General features: G+C 40.9%; 1 protein-coding gene across 2 annotated transcripts in view; it reads left to right on the plus strand.

Moving 5' to 3' along the window:
• Window positions 1-1,500: 1,500 nt before the first annotated feature.
• The window catches only part of klhl4 (kelch-like family member 4), a gene marked incomplete at its 5' end in the record, with an annotated part of 28,390 nt that continues 5,632 nt past the window's right edge, over window positions 1,501-24,258 (plus strand). Inside the window, 7 exons of one of the 2 annotated variants that reach the window (XM_080035286.1) lie at window positions 1,501-1,634; window positions 13,927-14,094; window positions 15,465-15,601; window positions 17,176-17,372; window positions 20,425-20,637; window positions 22,233-22,419; window positions 22,505-22,729. In XM_080035286.1, the coding sequence (XP_079891412.1) occupies window positions 13,952-14,094; window positions 15,465-15,601; window positions 17,176-17,372; window positions 20,425-20,637; window positions 22,233-22,419; window positions 22,505-22,729 (1,102 nt within the window). Of the gene's footprint in view, window positions 1,635-6,144; window positions 6,612-13,926; window positions 14,095-15,464; window positions 15,602-17,175; window positions 17,373-20,424; window positions 20,638-22,232; window positions 22,420-22,504; window positions 22,730-24,258 lie in introns of those variants that run through there. The other variant, XM_080035285.1, reaches the window with a different exon arrangement.

Below are 24,258 nucleotides of genomic sequence, written 5' to 3' on the forward strand. Positions count from 1 at the left end.
AGGTGTGATGCAGCACCCAATACGTTAGAATGGGGTCAAAAGTACACACTAAATACCTTATGAGAAAAAAGAAGCAATCGAGAATTATTTAAGATGTAATTGTTTGAGACAATCTTCAGATGTTCGTCCTCCTCAGCCCCCAGCCCACCGACTCACAGAACACCACTCCCACTGCTGCAATTAAAAGTGAGAGACTGCTATTGGAGGAAATATAGCATATGCAGAACTCTTTGTTTTCCATTCTTCATTTCAGCAGCAGCCGAAATCTGTACACTTCAAGGTCGCTCACGAAGACCAGCTGTTCTTCACTCAGACTGAGGAGGCTTCACTTCACCTCACTGGCTAACACTCTGTTTTAGCTAGTGAGGTGGAATAGGCACCTTTTCAGTGCTAAGCTACAGTATATAGTTTTGCCTTTTGGATTTATTGATTCAATGATTTTAAGAAATATTATGGGGTTTGTTTGGTGAATGCTAGTTTCTGTGCTAATGCATATAGGCAAGTGGAGGGGGACTGACAACGCCACCTGGGGAATTGCACTCCATGAAATATTGTAAAAGGGGGTGTTGATTTTATTTGTATAGTATTCATAATGCTGATAAGGCAAGCAGATTTGTTTTCCTATTTAAATAATAAGCAATCAAAATATGAAAGGACAGGAACTTCTGAGCGAGAAAGGATTGATGGGCCAAATTAATTAGCAAAGATAAAATAATCTTTATCCTATCTTCAGATACAATTTCTTATATATAATATCTAAAATCTTTACACAGCCTCATCTAAAATGGCTAGTCCAACCTAGAACTAAACCAATAAAATAAAGCTGAGGCCAACTTTGTCCTAGTGATTTTACAAGAGACACCTCACAATGTGTGCCTAGTCTCCCTACAGTTTGGCAATCCACTCTTGCCTAAAGAAAAGGAACTAATACAAAAGTATTTAATACAAATGTAATGTCCAACCCCAGTAGCTTCAATAACAGTCCCAAGTTACCCAAAATCCTAAACAGTGATAGAACTGTTATAAAGCTAACACAAAATATAAGCTATGCAAAGCAAAGCGATACAAAACTTATATGAGTAAACAAGTTGCATATTCTCAAACTGTGTTGTGTGGTTAATTCTGGTGACACAGGGTCTTTCAAAGTATTTCAAATGGACTTTTCTTTCTTTGTATTCTGCACCATATTTTATAAGACTCTGAGATTCATAAAAATGTGCATATTGTTTTTGAAAATTTGATAACTCTGACATTATTAGTGATTTAATGATTTGCTTTACTGAGTAGAAACTCCATGATAACAATAAACCTGGTTTGTGGGAGCAGTGTTTTGCCTCCATCACAGGATGTGACCCTAGTGTTCCTGGTTGCTTGCATGCAATTGTTATGATAGTGCAGAGGAAGGAACTTATCATGAGTTTCCTTTAGTAGAGGAAAGTGCCCCCTTCCTTTTTGGAGAGGCAAACATTTTTGTGCTGAAAGAGACACGGAGAAGAAAAAGTTGGAATAGTCCTGCACAGTTGAGATGTGCAAGTCATTGGATTACATGCAGGTTGTCCTTGCTGGCCATACATTTTAGAAGATAATTCCACCGTTTGAATGCTGAGGAGTAACTCATAGAATCTGTTTCTCAGGTAAGAAAGATTGATGTATTTACAATTGTATTCACAAATGTTGTAAGTTAAAATTAATATACGTACCGGTTATGGTATGTCCTCAGTTAAGATCAGATGGGTCTATGATAGTGTGTGCTATAGATTCAGGAGGAGTAACCTATATCTGCCAGTTCAGCCATAAGTAGAAAAAAAAATAATTGTATTTATTTTCAATTTGTGCTCATGGACACATCTGGTTAGGGGTTCTACAGCAAATAATTACTTAACAAATTAAAACTGATATTTCAAACGGATCTTAAATGTGACTGCTAGTTTGCATGCTGTGCGAGTGCTGGATATGTGGGCGTGTGTGGTATTTTTGTCATTGTATTCAATTTGCTGAGCTATATCCTTTTGAATCATGAATGTGGACAATGGCCAATTAGATCTAACACACCCAACTGCTTTACAGTTACTCCTGGGGGCAAAGGTTGGTCCCTATTCATTCTTATATCCTGCATTTATCTAGAATGCGCCACACACCCTGTGAATACAATATAAACATTTTCATGTTACCAATTTTGAACATCTCTACCAACATGTGAATTTAGTAGCTCTTCTGTTTATCTTTCACTGTTCTTGGCATTTCGTTGATTCATATTCCATAAACACAACCCCCTTTTTTAATACAAATCATTTATAAGACCAAGAAAAGGGATTTAACTTACAGCATGGTTGCTAGTGCAAAGATATCAATTTACCAGTCTTACACACTCAATGAATCGCCGTCTAGGCTCATAGGTATGTTAGCTGGGGAGGCAGGTGTGTGATGGTAATGTGGTTTACTACACCGGTCTGACATCTGACATCTCATGTGTCATGCAGAGTGCAGCCAGATGGTGTCCTTGACTCCTGCCAGAGTAAAGAGGTTATCCAGTGTGATTGCTTGCTACTATACATTAGCTCATCTCACTGTAATGGGCCTATATTTTTATGATACATAGACACGTAGACAGTGTCCTCAAGATACCCTATATTCATTCTATGCAAACATATTTATATGTAATGCATTATCCACCAGTACATGTTAGATAATGCATATACACTGTATTTTTGTTGCGTTTCTGTAGGGACATTTTCTCTGATAAGATTTCCTTTTTTAATTTTAAGATATCACACTTTTTCTTCCATGTAATTTTTCATAATGAGTGTTTCAGCTACAATGCAGCCCATATACAGCTTTATTTAAGAGGCGGTTATGTAAAGGCTGCTTTCATATCATGTTGGATTTAAAAACCTATTAAGTAATTAAGTACAAAGGATTATTGAGTGCCTCCTGGACTACATTAAATGCATGTAGGACACATGAACATTTCTGTGCGATAACAAACGCATGGGAGGACATTAAAGTCTTCAGTTTATAGTTCATGCACAGCTGATATTACCTGCGATGATTATGACATTTAGTGATTGTCTGTCCAAAGAGATTAGTAGTTGGTGAGGTAACCAAGAAATGGTGCAAGTTATAAAATGAACCTCAGCATGGGCAATACAATGGGCAAGAATATTCTTTGTTGCTTTAGGTTAAATACAAATTATCTGCATTGTTATGCCTGTGATAAAGGCTGTATCATATAACAGGGTGAGGTTAGTCACACCACACTTATGTGTACCAGTACTATTATTAGATACTGTATATCAAAATGTCTTTCTGCTTTTAATCAATGGAATCATTATTTAGTTGTGACATTAAAGATCACCATCCCTGCTGAGACACTGTAAATGTCAAAAGATGAAGGCCTTAGGTCCAGCAAACCAAGATGGCTTACTTTTTTGGACAAAGGAAACCTTAGAGCAATGATGCTCTGGTGGACAAACAAACCCAATATATTTGTGTGAACCCTTTGGGTGTTCAGAATCCCAGCAAGGACTGATGCTGTACTCTACACAGGCAATGTTGGGCTCCAGTCTAACATAATAGAAAGTACAATATTTTTATAAGCAAAAGAAACTCATATTAATAATACGTTGATTTGCCTCTAGACTGTGAAAATAATGTTTGGAGCTCATCCATTCTTATTATGTCATTAACATAAACACTTTGATATAAACAAAGGATGATCCAGACCCATGTAGTCTTTCAACCTCCCCCGTAGTTCCTTACAAAGACTTGATTTAAATTATGCATTGACCTGCACATTTTACATTATTAATCATAATATTTCTCTCTATTTTGTTGTTTTGCATTATCTGCAGAAGAACACACGGAATGAGAGAAAAAGCCCCTAACTTTAGCAGGAAGTACTATAGCTGTAACTCACTCACCAATAGTCAATGAAGCACACACATTGGTGAAGTGTCATCTTCAGCTTTGTGAATGTTATTTATAATGAGAGAGGGCAGGAGATTTGCAGTCTGTTAGGGAGAATATATTTATTAAATATATTTTGTATCTGTGTCCGATCAATACTTGCCTGCATTATAAAATAAATACAAAGCATTGATGGTAATGGTTAAGGGAAATACTAGAGGATACAGTAGCTGGTTGCATCCACTCTTCCAAATCTGCAGTGGGAGGTGGTGGAGGCGGATGAGAGATTACACAATTGTAAAATCCAGCAGTTGAAGTGCAAGGTTCTCTCTCCTTTGTCATGGAGGTGGAAATTAGGAACGAGTACAGAACGACCGCTCTCTGTTTTCATTTTCAATTATTTCACAGGAATCAAAGTTAATCTCATTGCGAATCTATGATCTTGGACGGTTGGATAACCTTGCAGTGATCATAAAAACATGAAAACACAGTGTTAATCGGGAGCTCAGGTGCAGAACATTAACATTGATTGAGTTATTCCAATGTAGATGTATCTATAAATCCCTACAGGATTCTGTGCAGTATTAAGCAGGTATAGGCTCAGGCTTGCTGTGTTTCAAAATCTTTCATGGTTCACAAATCCAATTACCACTTGGGTTGAGGAGGGGTTGGGGTTGTTCCTTGTCGTTCAAAAATGATGAATCAATGAATATGCAAGCATGTTGCACACAAGGTGTCTCTCCAAGATGTGAGGCTTCAGTGGATGAATATAAAAACAAACGGTCCTACACTGTCTTTCAATATCCTTACAGCATATGAATCAAATGACTCTTTTCATATGCTGGTGATGGTGTCAGCATTGATCGAAATACCTTCAAATCACCTTGTACATTGTTCCACCGTCCTTTTGCCTTTGTCTTTAGTTAAGTATAAGTGAAGAAACCTGGTGCAGTATTAAGCTTACGCGGGAGGGGGATCTAACTTTGAAATGTAAAATACTTTTTCCTGAAGCCCTGACTGGAGAAGCTTACTGACCTTGAAGGTTCATCAGCATGTAGTTTTTCACTCGTAATCGCAGGGGGCTTTCAAGACGGCGACTGAAGGAGAATATTTTTTCTGCATGGCTACATTCACTGAGACATTCCCCCACGGGATTTGGGTTTGATGTGAGAATATAGCAGCCTGCACAGATGTGTGTTAGCGCGAGATAAATTTCACTTGCCTTTGCCAAGAGAGTGTGTGTTGGTTATTTATGAGATGGTTATTAATGTATCCCTGATTTTCTGTTTATGGATGTGCATTTGTGTGTGTGTGTGTGTGTGTGTGTGTGTGTGTGTGTGTGTGTGTGTGTGTGTGTGTGTGTGTGTGTGTGTGTGTGTGTGTGTGTGTGTGTGTGTGTGTGTGTGAGTGAGTGTGTGTGTGTGTGTGTGTGTGTGTGTGTGTGTGTGTGTGTGTGTGTGTGTGTGTGTGTGTGTGTGTGTGTGTGTGTGTGTGTGTGTGTGTGTACCCACTTAAATAAGAAGCCACTAATGGTCCTGGTAATACATGTCTAGTTAGTTGTCTTCTTCCCCCCTTTGGGTAAGCAGTGATTTACTTTGTTAAGGTGTGACCTCATCATCCTGGCTCCAAGATACAGAACAACGGCAGAGGGGTCTGGGCGGGCTTGGGAGATTTTCTCATTTCATATCCAGAATATATATGTCTATCTCTCGGAGTGTGTGTGTGTGTACGGGGAGACAAGCAGAGAGGGAGAGAGAGAGAGAGGGATAGAGGCAGAGAGAGAGAGGGATAGCAAAACAGGGAAGGCGAAGGGGAGGGAGTGTGGATCATGTATGTGTATTAACTCAGCTCCAGCGGCTCAGCAGCAGCAGCGGCAAACAGAAACAGCAGCAGCAGCGGCACAGGATTGAAAGAGAGAAAGACAGAGAGAGGGAGAGTTGGAGGGAGGGTAGTACAGGCTGAGGCACAGGAACAAAAGCTGCAGAGGGCTGCTTTCCATCTCCCCTTAAAAGAACAACGGAGGAGAAATAGAAGGAGGAAGAGGAGGAGGAGGAGGAGGAGGGGGTGGTCATGATAGTAGGAAGACAAAATACCGGAGGAGAAGAGGAACACTCTATGTAGCCAGTGCGAACTGAAAGCAATTTGGCTCTTCTCTTCTCTGTTCTGCTCTCCATGTTTTCGGGGACTCAACAACAACGTACCATTACCTTCGTCTCCTAAACCCAAAGGAGGAGGAGGATGTCCGTGTCGGGGAAGAAGGACTTTGACGTGAAGCAGATCCTCAGACTGCGCTGGCGCTGGTTCAGCCATTCATCCCAAGGTTCGGCTGGCGGAGGTGGAGGTGGGGGTGGAGGGAGTGTGGGGGCTTACATCCAGCAGGATGGCCTGGAGCACAGAGGGACGCCGGTCCATGGCCGGCTCAAGAGTCACTCCCGGGAGAGAGGTGCCGGAGGGCTACGGAAGTCTACCAACAGCCCGGTGCACAGCATCTTAGCGCCGACGCCGGGGCCCACTCCTGTCCATGTCAGAGAGGGTCATAATCAATCGTGGCACCATCAGCAGAACACCATCCAGGTCAACAACCAGGACTCTCATAAGAGCAGCTCCTCCTCACCCAGCGCCACACGGAAAGAGGACACCAACACTGGCCAGCAGGATGTGAAGAACAGCAAAGAGGAACCCGCGGAGGTGGAGGCCAGAGAGAGGTATGACTGTTATGAGGTGTGAGATACTAAGGAGACACAGATGTTCTTTTGTGGCACCCATCAGTGACTTTGCTCAGTTGGCTGATTATGGGATCACATACAGTAGTTCTCTCACGTTCAATAGTGAAAGTTTAGCTGCGAACAAGAATCTGCATCTGATTGAAAAGTCTGGTGCCTGAGGCAGCAGCACAGGATGATCAACTCTGAAGGTTTTGTTTTGATTAGGAAAGATGAGCACAATCCTGCTTGAAATAGTACATTTTGCTTTCTTACTACATAGCAGTCGGAATGTCATACTGTACATAACATCCATACATCCATTGTCATATCGGCTTATCCGGGTTGCAGGGGCAACAGATCCAGGAATACATAACATTATTTTTTTTCATTCTGTATTTGCACTGCCACGCGGCATGCAGATCTGTAAATGAAGCTTAAAGGAACTCATTTGCACTGCCATTTACTCAGACTCTGCAGCTGCCACCATGGCTCACCTGGGGACAGCTCACTCTTATCGTACACAGCATGTTAGGCAGGATAAACCAATAAAGCATCCTTTTAATTATTCAGTGGAGCAAAAGCCAAGGCTCCCCCTTCCCTTGTCAGTGTTGTGGTCCAGTTTACAAGCACACTATGACTTTGCTGGGATTCCTCAGTGTATTTAGTTTTTTACACATTTCACTAATGCATTTGACCACAGAGCTAAAAGGGGATAGCAGGAAAGAGCCATTACATCACGTAACTGGGTACCGGACCCTATAAAAAGAGGAAGCCATGAAATCACATGAATTATCTGGACTGGCACCACAACTATTATCATAAAAGCTACCATAGCTACTTCTCGCAGTTTAAGCTAATTCCTACCAAAATTATTATAATTTCTTTTTAAACCCTGATGCCAAATTTTCTAGATAAATTCCCCTGCTTTTCCAGGTTTTGTTTATTTCCCCCTGTCTCCCTTGTGATCTTACATCTTCTTCCAGGAAGTAAACAGGTTAGAGATGTGTACGTGCGGGTGCATGTGTGCGTATGTGGGTGCATGCTCTGTCTGGCGGCACACTAAAAGCTCCTCACATCAAGGATGAAAAGACCAAGTCTCCTTTTATCTTGTCCGTGACATTCTAAGGTGATTGCTTCCCCTCTAAGCTTTGCTGATTCCTGCATGCTTTTTGTTCGGTGCACCTGGTGATGAAATGAACAATGGCAGTGAACCAACTCTCTCTGTTTCGTAAGGAGCTCGCCGTGATTGAACGGGTAATTCTAAATACACACTCTCAGTCTACAGCCAAAAGTGTGCCAACGTGAATGTAAGTGGACGCCACAGGCAGTGGACGCTCGGGTTCCCGAGAAGAACATGAATTATTCTGAGTTAAGATACAGTTTTGGATTCAGTTCCAGGTTCTGCTCCTCATGTTGGCATAATTGGCAGATGTTCATGTTTTGAGGTCCCATATGTCAAAAGTGCATGCATTAAAGATGTGCCTCACGGTAGAAATGTGTTACTCTCCGACTCTCAGGGGGACCTTGAGTTCACGCCGGCCATGGCAAATACAGCACACTCGTCACATTTTGACAATGAGAATTAAATATTAAAACGGTTCTACTCCGTTGGATCATAACATATATCCTTGGCTCTTGATTTTACAGTAGTTATGTTCATTCATGAATCTGATAATCAGCGATGGGTTCTGTGCTTTTAATAGCTCATTTTACCATCCGAATATGTAATACATTATCCATTGTAAATAGCATTGAAGAATGGAAACAAATATAGACAGTAACATCACTTCCTTCTTTCATGTAAATAAATGTGTCACCTTTCAATCAAGGTTGTGCTCATTGGAAACGCAGTCACTCGATAACTGCAAAGGAAAAGTTGCAGGGAATGATGTTTGGATAAGCTCTGCGTCTAGATGTGGAAAGTTGCACCGTGAATTAGGCCCAGTGACTGACACACACACACACACACACACACACACACACACACACACACACACCACACTTGCATGTTCATCGGCGGCTAAGCAGATGTGTGGATGTCACTGAGATATGCACATTCATTTACTCCACCGGCTGGGTGGCCCTATTACGTCTCACATCATAAATCCTTGACACATAATTTGTCACAATACCACAGGCTGAATGTAGAAATGAGCTGTGAGAAAAAGAAAAAAGAAAATACAAAAGTTTTCGCTGTTCCTCTGTAGTTGGAAAATACTTGTCAGTCATTTTGTGGTGCATGCCCCACGGTGATTAGTTTCATTCACACAATGTCTGAAGGATAAACAGACCATCAGTTTCTTCCATTATTTTACTGATTCACTTGCTTTATAGCAAATCCTATGATGGTGCCATTAGCATGGAAAATAACTCAAAAAATCACTGGCTCATTTATGTTGTGGTCTATGCTGGTATAATTATGTTCATTGTTGGAGCGTTCTCCTGACCTTAGTTAACCTTCTCATCTGACTGACTTGGACGCATACACAGAGTTGTCCAATCAAACATGGAGCAAGGAGGATGTAATTCATTGCTTTTCCTATACCCTTGCACCTAATGCATTTATACACTGTATTTTTTTCTGTCCTCATGACTCTCATCCAAATAACCTCTCCCTGTCGTTGGCAGAGAAAATATATCACGTAAGTTAACCTGAATGTAATGGAAACCCTGACCTCTCCCACGTAAACACTAACAGAGGCTTGAGTCAGCGGCCTTTTAGTTTGAATGATATCTCAATTCCCTCTCCGCCGCCTTGGAGAAGAAATACCACCACCACCTCTCCCCCTGTCAACAGCAGTAATTCAGACATTTGTTGGATGCCTCATAACACCACAGGGCTTATGGGGTCTCAGTGTGCGTGTCTGACACATCATGCGGTGGCGTCCTCAAAATGCTGTAAATTGCAAAATACAGTCCATGTGTTGTAAACATAAAATGACATTTTGAGGCGATAGGAGATGTTCAGATTTTGTGCATTTAATGGATTCTCTTTGTTGTTTAACCTCACAAAATCAGCATCCTGTAAGCAACAAGGCAATCGATTTGATTTAGCGGAGGCTTTGCACAGGGTTGATAAGAGATACAGCGGCATTATATGCTTGACACATGTCCCTATTTCTATTCAAATGTGGTTCATTTCCCCCCATAAATGTTCCTAAGAAAATAATCCCCCCGAAAGCTCACTATAAATTTTAGATGGGTGCTATTAGTAGGGGCCATGACTTAGTTCAACAGTGTCCTGAGGCACCCACTTCAAGTAATCTGCATTAGAAGGAATCATAGAGATACAGATAACTATTAGAAAGCTGTAAATGAGATGGTGTGGACCAAAAAGGAACTTAATCATATCCAACTGCACGAAAGTATTTTTTCTAAATTGTGAATGTATGAAAACAATAATCTGTGGTAGGATTTGGAAAAATTACACAAATAACTGAATTATTGGTGATCTAATTCACCCAGTTTTAAAGTCCCATCCATTAACATGAAAATATTAAGACCTTTCATTTCGATTTTAATCCTAGCGGGCTAAATTGCAAATGCATATGCAGTCTCAAAACATAGTTCTCTAAATATCTTATATATTTATACAGTAGACTGTGTGCGACCAAGGATCCACTGCTTTAATAAAGTGGATTAATTTGTTTACTCACTAACATGAAATATGAATAAATTACGGACAGTCCGACTATGATGACAGACTCATACTGTATGTACACTAAACAAGTTAACCTGCCATCAGCAAAGCAGTGAGGAGCTTTCTGATAAGATCTGCACATTTTCACTTACATGACGCCCTTAAGCCCCAGCACACACACACACACACACACGCACACACGCACACACACACACACACACACACACACACACAAATACATACACAACATACACTAAATTCCTCAGCATGAAAATGCAGAGCTCAGCGTTTAAATCACAATTAATCTCCGCGCAACGACTGAAAATCTCAATATGGATTTCAAATATACCATACCTGCTCCATTTCAAGGCAGCCCACTATTTTGAAATATATTCATCCCGTGGCACATTATTTCTTAGTGGCTTCAGATATCTTATTTATGTATGCAAGTGAGCTATGCAAAATGTCATTATTCAACTTACAGATATTTTGACTGATGATTTTTTATTTTCCCCATTCAGGATTTCACTCCTCTAGATGTAGTTTCATAATATTCCAAACAGGAATCATTATCCCAATCGAGATGTTCATTATGTGTCCGCAGACATTGTGCTGACATGACTTCTCCACCACACTTCTTCTTTACAACGTGTGCGGTTTTGGTAAAAAGCTGAGGGGAAAAGCTAGTGGGAGGCAATATTTCATTTCTCTTAATAGCTGTGGCAATTTTCCACTGCTCTCCCTGACATAAAGGGCGCACTGGCCGACATTCGGGGGAAGATTTCAAAAGAAACGCTTCCTGTATGCGGCTACATTTCCTCCCCACATTATCAATATTAAGCAGGTATGTCCGGCATAACAACGGCGTCAGAAGCAGAATATTTGCCGTGAGCCTCGGTGAGATAGGAAAAGTGCAGAGAGGACAAATCTATTCCTTCACAGAGTTATCATCACAGCCTTACTGCTGGTATCAAGTTATTACAGTCAGTGTGTATATTCTTCACCAAGCCGAAATGGCAGTATACCGACTTGTGAAAGCACACAGGCATAAAGATCTCATGGAATATAAAGAGTTGGCACACGCAGCATGAGGCTTTGTAAGAGCTGTTGGATTCTCAACCCAACCCAAGCAACTCAGCAGCCTTCAGGGGCAAATGGCTGTTATAATCCATTTTGAAAGAGACATTTACCATTTGTCGCTGGCAGGCACGACTCTCCCTCTTGTAGAGGGATGGGGTTGACACGAGTTGTATTAAGACTGAGATTCTAAGCAACACGTCCAACTCACAACCGTTCACAGCTATAAGGGCTAATCTGGGCTATTGAAAGCACATTTTGAATAGGCCAACCATCATCTAAGAGGGCAGTTTCAGCACACTCAAAAGTTGGAGTGACTACAACAGATGGAGTAGAGAAAGGGAAACTAGATAACATTTAGAATAAGTTATAATTAATAAGAATATATTCCTTGTATTAACACTCCATTCTTGTTCCTTTTGCTCTAAAATAGAATTTGGAGTTTCCACTGTGCAACCTTAAAAACAGGCTCCAAGAACGGCATATGCTCTGCTTCACCTAAATAGCAGGCCACTTTTAGTATGCAGTGTCTTTCCTCAGATCCAATTCGTCACATTGTGGTGTGATATCTTTGGGAAGGTGTGAGGAGCAGCTGACAAGACCTCTGGTAATATGTGCTCACTGAAAAGGAAACGTCATGTGGGCTTGCCGGATAATGTGTGATGGGAAATTGATGCCCAAAATCTGGTTCAGTTCGGTCCTTTGTATATCTTTTTGTTGCCACTCTAGCGATGCAAGTTGCTGCATTGTAATAGTTTGTAGACTAGAAAATAAAGCTATAGGCCCTGTTAGGGTCTGTGACTCTCTTTGAAATTGCTTCGTAATATGCGATGTACAGCAATGTCCCTACAGCGGTTTCTCCAGAGTAAGGTGTTCTGGGGCTTTTAGTGCCTCAATAAAATTGGGCTATACCTCTGATGATCCAACCCACTGCTGCAAGTGAAATATACACCTCAGATTAATTTACTGCTCCCCAGAATGTGATACCAAAGCAATTAGTGTCGGGGAGATTGGTAGGTATGAGAAATCCTTACAGCATGCCTAGGAGCCCATACAAAGGCAATGCATCTCAGTTTTACGGCCCCATTGCTTATTCACTCTTGTTCGGCGTTTCTCTCCAAGACTCTGGAGTCAGTGGGGAATTATTGTGACAGGGCAATAAATTACCCTTGCATTTAGCATAAAGTCTCCCAATAAAGATTAGACGGTAGGATACTGCAGTGACGGGGAGGGCAATATAAAAATATCCCCGAGGGAAAATGTTGTTTCTTTTGGTAATCAAAGAGGTGGAACACACACGCTTGGCAAAACAACAAAACAACAACAACTTTGTACTGTAATAGTATTTTAATCAGGACATAAATATAGAGCCATTGCCCTCGCCGCCATCCTTCCTGCGTTATCAATCTTAGTATGTGCCAATACGTTGTGCTACAACGCACCACAGGGTTTTCAGTTCATTTGTATTGACACATCTGTAATTGTATGTGTTTATGCAGCTCTCAAATCATATCCGCATATGAACAGTAATGAGCTGGGACATAAAGTGTCGCTTTAAATAGCATTGACATTTTTCCTTCGGCCCCATCAGTCTTTACACAGCCAAAGGACCATGAGATGACAGTCAATTCCCTGGGAGAGGCAGCTTGGCTCTGTTTATGTGGCGTAACAAACAACCCTAAATGTCAATGAGTGGACTTAGCTCTGTGAAGGACACCAAGAGACTGGGCTGCGTTATTTGCCTCGAGTCTGAGGGATTACTTGGATTCCTGTAAAACAGCATGTAATCTAGCAAGCCTGCGGGGACGCGGACGAGGAACAGACTTGCTCACTTGTTAAGTCCCAGTATTTGGTAAACACACATGCTCACACAGATATGGAGATGCACACGGAGGACCAGACACAATGGCATGCCCACGTACAGACACAGGGAACTTCTGTCTGGAAAGCTGTTGCGTAGATTGTGGTGCCTGCTCGTCCCCATTGGACTGCGGCGCTTAGTTATGCACTTTGTGTATGGAGTTTAGTCCATGACAGTTATAATTTCAGTTTAGAGTGGCAAGAAAGATACAGATACACCCCACGGAATAGAGGAGCCAGGAGTGCCATGTGTCTAAATAAGCCCCTTTGTGTCCAGAATAATGTGTTGCTTATCATGCTGTTTACACAGATTTTGGATGTGTATTTATGTATTGCATGCTCATGATAATGGACAGGATGGGAAAAGAGTGGGTGAAGTTAATTTGTTTGTTACATTACTTTGTCTCCCTAAATGTAAATGTCCTTATTAATTCCACCTTGATGAGTCCTATTTACTTATTTATTAATTGTGTTCTGTGAAGTCCTCGTCAAGTGAAGTAACTGTTTACAGACCATTCTATGTCCAAAATAAAGGTTGAGGGAAAGGCATTTCAGTAATGCAACCCATCTCAAAGTAGTTTTCTGTTAATTACAAAGGAGACTACATGCTACAAGTTCTGAAGCCAATAGCCCAAGTCCAGAAAGTGCACAGGATGCAAAAACAGACAGGCTCCACTGAATTGGGTTTATTACATCTCTCTTCTTCCCCATCCCCTGCTTGCTTGTCTCCACACATAGGCTGGCTCTGAGCACCTTCTCCAGAATGAACGCCAACTCCTCCGACGAGTATTTCCAGGCCACAAATCATGCAGAGCAGACCTTCCGCAAGATGGAGACCTACCTCCAGCACAAGCAGCTGTGTGACGTCCTCTTGATAGCAGGGGATCATAAGATACCAGCTCACAGGTTGTTTTTTGTGCTCCTGTCCGCTTTGATTTCCATTAATTAAACCTGCACATCGGCTTCAGTTAAGAGATACAGAAGCTCCGCTGTATTCACTTCATTAAGTCGTCGATGCAGCTACACGCATCCAGGCGTTGGTCTGGACCTCTGTCTTTGCATGCTGGAACATATATTCTGCCTCTGATCCATCTGATAAATAATTGAATATACTTGAAAATGCAAAGGTATCTTTAGTTGACAGGAATTATATATGCAAACTCCACATTCACTGGTTTGTATCTAAATAATGTAAAACAGCTGTGATCTAATCACACCTCTGCCCCTGCTCATTTCCACATTACATTTGAGACTTGGAAGAGCACTGTGATCCACTACATGTAGGTGTCAATATTTAGGCATCCAGGCCCTCGGTTGAATGGCTGAACAGAACAGATCGCATGACATCACCCGTATTGCTGTGCGCCATCGAGTGCATGTGCTGTATGTCTGTCCACTGACGTATTAGACTCATACAACCGAAACCACAATGCACCAGAGAGAGAGAGAGAGAGGAAGAGAGGTGGAGAGAGACAGAGACAGAGACAGAGACAGAGACAGAGACAGAGATAGAGATAGAGAGAGATAGATAGAGAGAGAGGGAGAGAAAGAGAGAGAAAGAGAGACAGAGAGAGAGAGAGAGAGAGAGAGAGAGAGAGAGAGAGAAAAGCCTTAATAACTGATTTTGTTGGGTAAAAGGATCGGCCCTATGCTTGTTTTAATGTGGCTATATATTTGCTCATAGGACACAACCAAGTAAAGCAAGGAGGGTTTACACTCAAAATACATGACATTTAACATAGGCCTAATAAATACATTTATAAATATTACAAACCGCAACATTGTGGAGATATGGGTGTAGACTGTTGGACTCTCCCATTGAATATCAATTCCTTGCGGTGCCATTTGATCTCTCCTTCCCTTCCTGAATCAACCAGTGCGTTATGTGAGCTAGACAAATGAGCTAACATAATTAGAAGTCTGAACCGTGTAGCTATTAGCAACATGAAGTATGTGGAATACTTTCATTTATCATACACTGACAAAGTGGAATGATATGGATATGTGCTACTACATTTCTCACAGTGACCTAAAGTAGTGTTAAATCAGGTAGAAACAGAACTACATAAAATCATAATTATTACAGTGGTACCATATGCTGTGAATATGTGGCCTTCCGTGTAAAAGAACATGTTACTTTCGAGGCATGAAACACAATCTCTGGATTGATTTGCTTACCACTCAAATTAATCAGAGTATAGATCTCCCCACTGACAAGTAAACTAATGTACAGTACATGAACATTAATTCAATAGGTTTTTTTTTCTTTATGGCAGACTGGTCCTGAGTGCCGTGTCGGACTACTTTGCCGCTATGTTCACCAGCGACGTGAGGGAGGCCAAGCAGGAGGAAGTCAAGATGGAGGGAGTCGACCCGGACGCTCTCAGATCCCTGGTTCATTTTGCCTACACTGGTGAGTGCTCGTAAAAGGCATTCACTGGCTCTTGTAAGCAGTTATGAGACTTCTGAAAATGCAGCATGATTAAAATGGATCAATAAGGCAATTCATCACTGGGCTGACCGACTTGGCAGCACCTCAATGTATTATCGTTTTATGTTACAGGACAAATCCGCTTTGATAAATGCTGTTGAAATATTTACTTAGTGTAAAATAAGATTAAATAATAGAATGATGATTATCCAGTTTATTTCTCTTTAGGAAGTATTTCAGTTAATCTAGACACTGCAAGCAAACACACATTTTCTTCGAGCATAAAAGGTCCAACATGTACATTAAGATGTTGATTCTGCTAAACTGTTTGTGTCTGTATATTTCTGTTATACAACAATTTATTACGGCCATCATCTCGCAATAGTTTTTTTCAATACCCAGAAGCATATTTCTGAACTTCTGAAGCACTTGAATCAACTACACTTCCCATTATCCGTCTAGGCACTATTCTGAAGGTTGTAACCATAGATAGTATATTAAAATGGATGTAGCATCCGGGCTGACCTCAGTTATTCACACGGCATCCAATAATCCTGGTTCATGCGCGTCGCCATCTTGTGAGATTTTTACTCCGCCTCACTCCTCTTGCCGAAAAAGGGAATTGACGTCACGTCGGGGGGAGGGAGATATGCCCATCGAGCTGACGTATACCTCCGAGGCAAAGTGAGGGACAACGGGTGGAGAGCTGTCACTCAAGAGATCGCGCCAATACATTTTAACCTCCAAACGAATAAAAACTAGCCTGGTAGAAAGAAATTCACCCCTCAGTGTTGTCATGGAGATATGACCTAAACATACAGACTAGAATGGTTTTGTGGACCAGGTTGTAAATAGGTTTAATAAGACTGTCAAAATGGCCTGTTTAGCAAGTGAGTCAAAGGAAAATTGCTCAGTCCTGGTACCACCCCCAGTGGCCACCGGAAGGTACTACAATGTGTGTCACTTCCTTATTGGATGCTGGTAAAAATCGCTGAGGTTGGGGCTTGGTTGTTACAGAAGGATTTGTTAACATATTGTTAATTGTCTGATTTATGATACCTCTTCTAACAAACTGGCAGAAATGCATCTTAAGGCCTGAACATATATATTTTTATTTTATTTATAAAATTAACAAAGGCTGTATCCAAAATCTGTTCAGTAAAAACGTTGGACTCTAATATGTTGTGAAATTGAAATAAAGATTTTAAGGCTGACGTCATCCAACCAATAGATATTTGTTTTTTGACGGGATGCAAATTTACACATAATTAGTTAGATAGCCTATTGCCAAATTTGCATATTTCTTCAAAAACAAGTTACATTTTTTACCCTATTCACCTGAAGTGTCTCTCCTTAAGTACGATAGGATACATTGTCCTATTTTTTATTTGTTTATTTATTTATTTATTTAAATACAGCTTGCGGGTTATTGCCTCAGTAATCAAACACTGAAAAATAACCATTATTCACTATGGGTAATTTGACCGTGTATGCCATTATGTTTACCGTCCGATGGTGACATACAAAGTCATATATTGCTTGTCCTGACATTGCAGGCGTCCTTGAGCTGAAAGAGGAAACCATTGAGAGTTTATTGGCGGCGGCTTGCCTCCTCCAGCTTTCACAAGTCATCCAGGTCTGCTGTAACTTCCTGATGAAACAGCTTCATCCCTCCAATTGCCTGGGCATACGCTCGTTTGCAGACGCCCAGGGCTGCGTGGACCTGCTCAACGTGGCTCATAACTACACCATGGTAGGAGGAGGGGCGGAGAGAGCAAGACCACATTTACATGGCTGGGTGGGCTAAATTATTTATTTTGTATTAAGGGGATTGCACTCACTAAGGGGACTCGCTCCATCATGCATGAATACACAAGGGCACCAGCAGTAATGAGAGCTATAACAGAGACAGGAGTATTTAAAAATGTAGCTTAATCACCACTATATGTAGGCTACTGTCGCAAGAAAAGGCTGCCCACACACTTTATGAATCAAATTAACTCTGCTCCACATAATCGAAGGTAATGACAGGATTTACTCGGAGCCCCTCTTTGAGTGTGCATCTGATTTCTATTTTTCTCACGTTGACTCTGATTATACCCCGCATAATAACCATTCTTTATTTGTTAATTCAGTCACTAAATGCAACATAACCTCATGGAACACATTAAAATATTTGTGACCGTCCTCTGCTTTAATGCTAGTTTATTTAAATAACCTGGTCGTAGTCAAAGCACGTGTCAGAACCAACGGTAGGTGTCATCATTATTTATATCATCTGATTTCAGCTGAGGAATGGGTTGATGTGCCCATTTGAATAGAAATGGAATAGTTTCACGCTTTCACTTTATCTAATTTGGCTATGCGGCTGTCAGTTGGAAACGACACCTTTGCTGCATGTTGATTGGTGCGGCTGCCATACTCGTGAGAATGCAATTTCCTTATATATCTGCGGGGGATGTTTGCTTTGGATTAAGATTCATGCACATTTTTGTCAGATAACGTCTTGCTGGCCATGCAGGAGTGACAGCACGAGGTAAGCGTTATCTCCTAAAGGACATCTGCTCAGCCTGTTTACATAGGCCCGGTCCAGGACCAGGAGGTTAATCTAATCATCAAACTGCACAAGAGGGCCAACTTCCTGTTCAATCACCTCAGTAATGAGCGGCAAGAGCTGTTGGGCTTCCTGGAAGTCCACCCTCTGGGGTTGTGTTTGAAGCAAGTTGTGTTTTGATAAGCTTGTTATTTTTCCTGGTTGAGCATGGCATCAGAGAGCGGTCGCTGACGTCCTTTTCCTTTATGGAAGAGTTGCCCTTTTTGCAGTAGTTGGAACATGTAATATTTAATTGTTTGGGAAATAAAACTAGATTTCAGTCGCATAACTCTGTAAATACTATAGAATTAGGCTTTCGAGGAGTGGATCCAAATTAAGAAAACAAAACATAGTGCTTCAGTTGGTCTGTGCCCGCCCTATAGGACATGGTAATCGAAAAGTTCTTGAAAGGTAATTCCCCCAGCCCGACTCCGTTTAAGCTTCAGCCTTCCTCCTCCTCAGAAAACACTGTTATTACACAAATACTCTTTTTTGCAATAATCAATTAGTATCCTCTCCCGCTGATCTTGTTTTCCGAGCAGTTTACCCACAAATGAGTTTGCCGAAATTTGAAAACACGTCCCTTTTTAATGCATATGAAACAAGCTCTTGTGCTTTCAATTTTGTTGTCAGCTGTTTGGGACTGGTAATTACAAATAATTGGTCTAAAGCAACGTCAAAGAGTTGAATGGAAATTTCTCGCCCTCAGTGTTTGCCACAGCAGATCAATAGATGTCCCTCATTTCATTGAGCCGGCCTGTGTTAAGCTCTTAAAACCTGCTCTGATTATAGATCAGACCAAGTCACTGTAATTTGCTGCCAGTTGATGATCAATAAAACAGTGCACGCTTGATTTGTCAAAGTTATTGTGGCATCTGAATAATTAATGGTCAGCCGCCTTGTTTAAGAAAAAAACTGAAACAGGGTGTGATTATGAACACAGACTGCTCTTTATATCTTTGTGCTTTCATGTTGGACACACCATACTTTAGAGGAGGGTGTGTGTGTGTGTGTGTTTGTGGTTGTGTGTGTGTGTGTGTGTGTGTGTGTGTGTGTGTGTGTGTGTGTGTGTGTGTGTGTGTGTGTGTGTGTGTGTGTGTGTGTGTGTGTGTGTGTGTGTGTGTGTTATATAGCATCATCTCTAATGGATCTGCCCAGAGACAATGTCCTTGAAGAGGTAGCGATGCAGTGCTGTAATATCGTCCTGGGCTTCTGGCCAGTGAATGGAAGATCAATCTTTAGGAAGGCAATAGAGAACAGCTTCCACAAAACTTGTGCTGGACACTGTGTGGATGTGATGGTAATGTTAGTGTGCACAGTCTTTCCGTTTCTCGTTTAAAAAGGCTTAATGGGGTCATTTATGATCAGCAGAAAAAGTGCCCTCACAAGATTATGAGACTTTTTTGGAGATGTTTCATGCCAGACTGATTTATAGCCTTCTGTTGTGTGGATCATTTTATTAAGTGAGCTAAGTGAAGCAGGCAGCAGTCTCAACTGTTCATTCAAATGTTTTGAGGAATGGAAAGTAAAGGTCACCTATTATGCGGAATTCACTTTTCATATTTTTTAAATGTCAATATGGGACCCCGGTGTGACAAGAGACTCCCAACATATGGAGTATCATTACCAATATAATTGAACACAACCTCAACCTGTGATAAGCACACCCCCAGATACCCTTGAATCAAACTGGCAGTTAGATTCAAACCGGAAGTTAGATCCAGAGCCAATCAGAGCAGACTGGGCTTTTTGGAGGGCGGGTCCTTAAGAGACATGCTCTAAAATGGACAGACAGAGTCTGAAAATAAGAGATTCAGCAACTGTTGGAAAAGATGAAGGGTTTTCTGGACACTACACCTTGAAAACGGTTTCTTGTATCAAATCAAACTTGATTTGTAGGCCTATAACACTTTTCATGGACAGTGAAGGCAACACAAATGACTTCAGACTATTATATAAAAAAAAGATAAATAATCTAAAAGTATATATATATATATATATATATATATATATATATATATATATATATATATGTGACTGATTGCTAGAAACCTCCAAATCTGTTTTCTATCTACGTTCATTTCTCTTCACCCTATAGCCATTTGATCCTCGTAGATATACAGAAACATGCCATGCTGCACCAAGAGCACACACCCTCCTCGGCTAATGAGCGATGATTATCTCCGACCTCTGCGTCTCCTCTGTGTTCCAGGAACACTTCCTGGAGGTCATTCAGAATCAGGAGTTCCTGCTGCTCCCCACAGCCGAGATCGTGAAGCTGCTCTCCAGCGATGACATAAACGTCCCCGATGAGGAAACCATCTTCCAGGCTCTGATGATGTGGGTGCGCCACGACGTCCAGCATCGACAGCAGGACCTCGGGGTGCTTCTCTCTTTCATCCGTCTGCCTCTTCTTCCTCCACAGGTAAGATATTTGGGTAGAGGTGTGTGTGTGTGTGTGTGGGGGGGGGGAGGGGGGGCATAAACATATACTGCGCCTCTGCTTGGGTTTGTTGCTGAGAACTAAGCTGTCAGAAACTTTCGGTGTCCTCATTGTCAAAAGACAAAAGGAGCATTCGGCCTTTTTGTTTGTTTGGTTGTATTGTTATGCCTAATTCGACCGCCTGGTGGCAGCCCAGGTAACCAGGTAAAAATAAATAAAAATTCACATGAATAAAAATACAGGGATCATACATAGTAGACATAAAACAAAAAAAATATTAAAATAAAATAAAAACAAGGACAATGATTAATGTGAGCCAGAAGAAAGCAACAAATCCTCATGGTTGAGATAGGCCTACTAGAACCAGAGTTCGGTTCTTTGAAATGGTGTATCATCTCTAAATATAGTTACCAATTAATGTTCTGTCAATCTGCTAATTGGTTAATGGACTACCTGTTTCAGCTTTAAGTCTCATTTACTGCAAGCTAACACCCCCGTACACCCTCAGTATTTCAAATGACCACTGAAAGGCAATGAACTACTGCATTGTCAATAATCACCATTGTTTATGTTGGCTGATGTATAAACCTAGGCCCCTTTCAGTTCTAAATCAAACTGACCATTTGATTTCTACACATGAGTTTTTATGTGCACAGGTTATAAATACCTTGGTTGTGTTTTGAATTATTGTGATTTCAACACTTCATCTCATGTTTTATCAATGCTGTATTTCTGAGAATTAGTATAATTATTTTACAAATGTGTCATCCCAATTTGCACAGCATCAAACCCAGGTGATCAATTTTGGCAGATCTGAATGAACATGTATCTCCCTTAGGAAATGAATCAGTTTCATTTTCACTAACAGAAGATTTTTCCAAAACTAATTAGGTGAATGTTACAGTATGTGAATTTCACTCTATCCATATTAGGTGAACACATTCAGGAAAAACAACAGGCAACATTGTTGTTTGCAAACACACATTAAGAAACTGTTTCTATGAACTAAAGCACAATCTAATACATTAATTATTTTAATCCATTGGCTGGGGAGATATTTTTGCTGTGGGGCAAATAAACAACATAAATGAATCACTGTATTTGCAAAAGCCGATGTTGCATTATACAATATTTTTAAAACTCGCATTCATGAAACGTTTAATTTGTGGTGAAACTTTCAATGAAACATAAAAACTGAACACATACATCAGGTGCAACTGCTCCAACCTTCTATGTAAGCTCAATGTTATATAAAGGTATATAACATATGGCTCCTCAATGGGTATTTTCAAAAAGTAGGGTAAAGTTGTTGAATGATGAAGAATGTGACTATTATACTGGCAACCTATGGTTTTCTATTAAAGTCGATTTTGAACATTTCATAGAAACCACAGTTTGAAAATAATATTTTATGCTTTAGAATTGACAGGTTTGACTTAAATAGGCATTTCATTGCATCCTGTCAAAGGTGATTTGTATAAACACTGGAAACACATTCTCCTCACATGAGTTCATTTACATTTTGAGTACATTGTTCCTTATGATGCAGCCCATTAATATGATTCATTGTGATGTAGCTTCTTGCAGATCTGGAGAACAACAAGATGTTCTCTGACGATCTGGAATGCCAAAAGCTGCTGATGGAGGCCATGAAGTACCACCTTCTGCCCGAGAGACGCCCCATGTTTCAGAGCCCAAGAACCAAACCTAGAAAGTCCACTGTGGGTGCACTGTATGCCGTAGGAGGGATGGATGCTAGCAAAGGTATTGACCGGTTATGCATTAACTGTCAACAAACATTAACACTGTTTTTTTGAAAGTCTAATGCTTGCTGTGTCCATGGTTCAAGGCTCTACCACCATAGAGAAGTACGACCTGCGGACCAACACTTGGGTCCAGGTAGGAGTCATGAATGGGCGGCGGCTGCAGTTTGGCGTGGCGGTGATAGACAACAAGCTGTATGTGGTCGGGGGGAGGGATGGACTCAAGACATCCAACATGGTGGAGTGCTACAATCCAGACAATAAAGTGTGGTCCACCATGCCCCCTATGTCAACACACAGACACGGACTTGGTGAGTGTGTCTTGCTGGAAAAACGTAGCTTAAGATGTTAAATTAAAAATAAAAGTAATAAACTATTGGAGAATCTTATAATGCAGGCATACATACATTGCCTTGTTAGCCAATGAATTCCAAAGGGACAATGCTCCTAAATCATAAAGACACTTTTATCAGTAGAGCTACACTAATGATTATTATAACTATAGTTATCAGTCTGCCAATAATTTTTTCAATTAAATAATAAAGTTGTTTAGTACTTCCTTGTTCTATTCTTGTATGCTTGTTGTTATTTTTTATGCCATTAACCTGCTATAAGGACTGCAGATGAAATTGAGCCTGTACGGCTTAATCTAGCACATTCACATGATGGACTCTGATGCACAGTTTAATTCATTTGCATTGTCCCTTTAAAATAAAATATCTAAATCTTTTCAGAATATTACAGAATATTTCAAAAAAACAATTATAAGTCATAGAGTTCAGCATTATGCATTCAAATATTTAATGTGACCAAGAAAATCATCGAATCCTCCCATTTCAGAAACTGGAAATGGTTGATGTTTAGTATTTTTGCTTAATAAATGACACAGCTCTTTCAAGTATTTCTATGGTTGAAGTTTTAGCCCAACCAGACTACCTGGTGTTATGAAACACCAGAAATTGCAGGAGGCATGCTCAGGAGGGTCGCATCTGACATGTTGTAAAAAAAAAAAGATAATAATAAAATAAAAAAAATCACACCTTTCTTTTCGAGACAGATCCTTTGATATTTTCCTATTCCCCCTATCAAAGCCTAACAGGCTCTGCTCTTCCTCACCACTCCCTGCCCAATACATCTCATATCAGAAGCGTTTTGGTTCACAGTTGAAACAGGTCTGGGTAACAGAACAGGGAGATCTTGTCAAAGCGTTCGACTCGCTCACCCAGTGTGGTCGGAGATATCAGTGAGCCCAGGAGATCACAGTGTACAGATTACCTGTGTCGTCTTTTATCTCCTCGTTGCAAATATCTCTCACTGCTTTAGCTTGTGGCGTGCATATGTACAGTCTGATTACATCTGAGGCTCGTGTCTACCAACCAATCCCCGCCCGGCCATTGCCTGCTGTGTGCATTATGGGTGAAGACTAGAAAAAAATAAAAGATATTTATTTTTTATATATCAAAACCACCAGTCCGCAATGAAAGAGAGTTTGGTTTGGTCCGGCAGTGTTTATGTCTTTCTAGGTTCTCCGAATGCAGTCCTGCCCCAATGTTCCCTCAAAATATCTGAACTTGCAGCAAAGGAAATGAGGATGGCAATATAAAAATCCATTGTGTTTCAAACATCCTCTGCTGTGTTGCTGGCGAAAAACCGCTTTCCTCTGTGACTGGGGAATGAGGAACAACAATGCAGTTTTATCGTCTTCCTGTTTTTCTGAATAGATGTGGTCGGCCGTATGACTCACTCTGCTCACGTCCCCGCCTCAGCTCTCTCCAAGAACCGTAGAAAGAAACAAAAAACTAGTTTGTTTTCGAAATGGCATTTTATTATTCTTTATTCT

This window comes from Ammodytes marinus, assembly GCF_949987685.1.
Source record: "Ammodytes marinus genome assembly, chromosome: 10".
Lineage (NCBI taxonomy): Eukaryota > Metazoa > Chordata > Actinopteri > Uranoscopiformes > Ammodytidae > Ammodytes > Ammodytes marinus.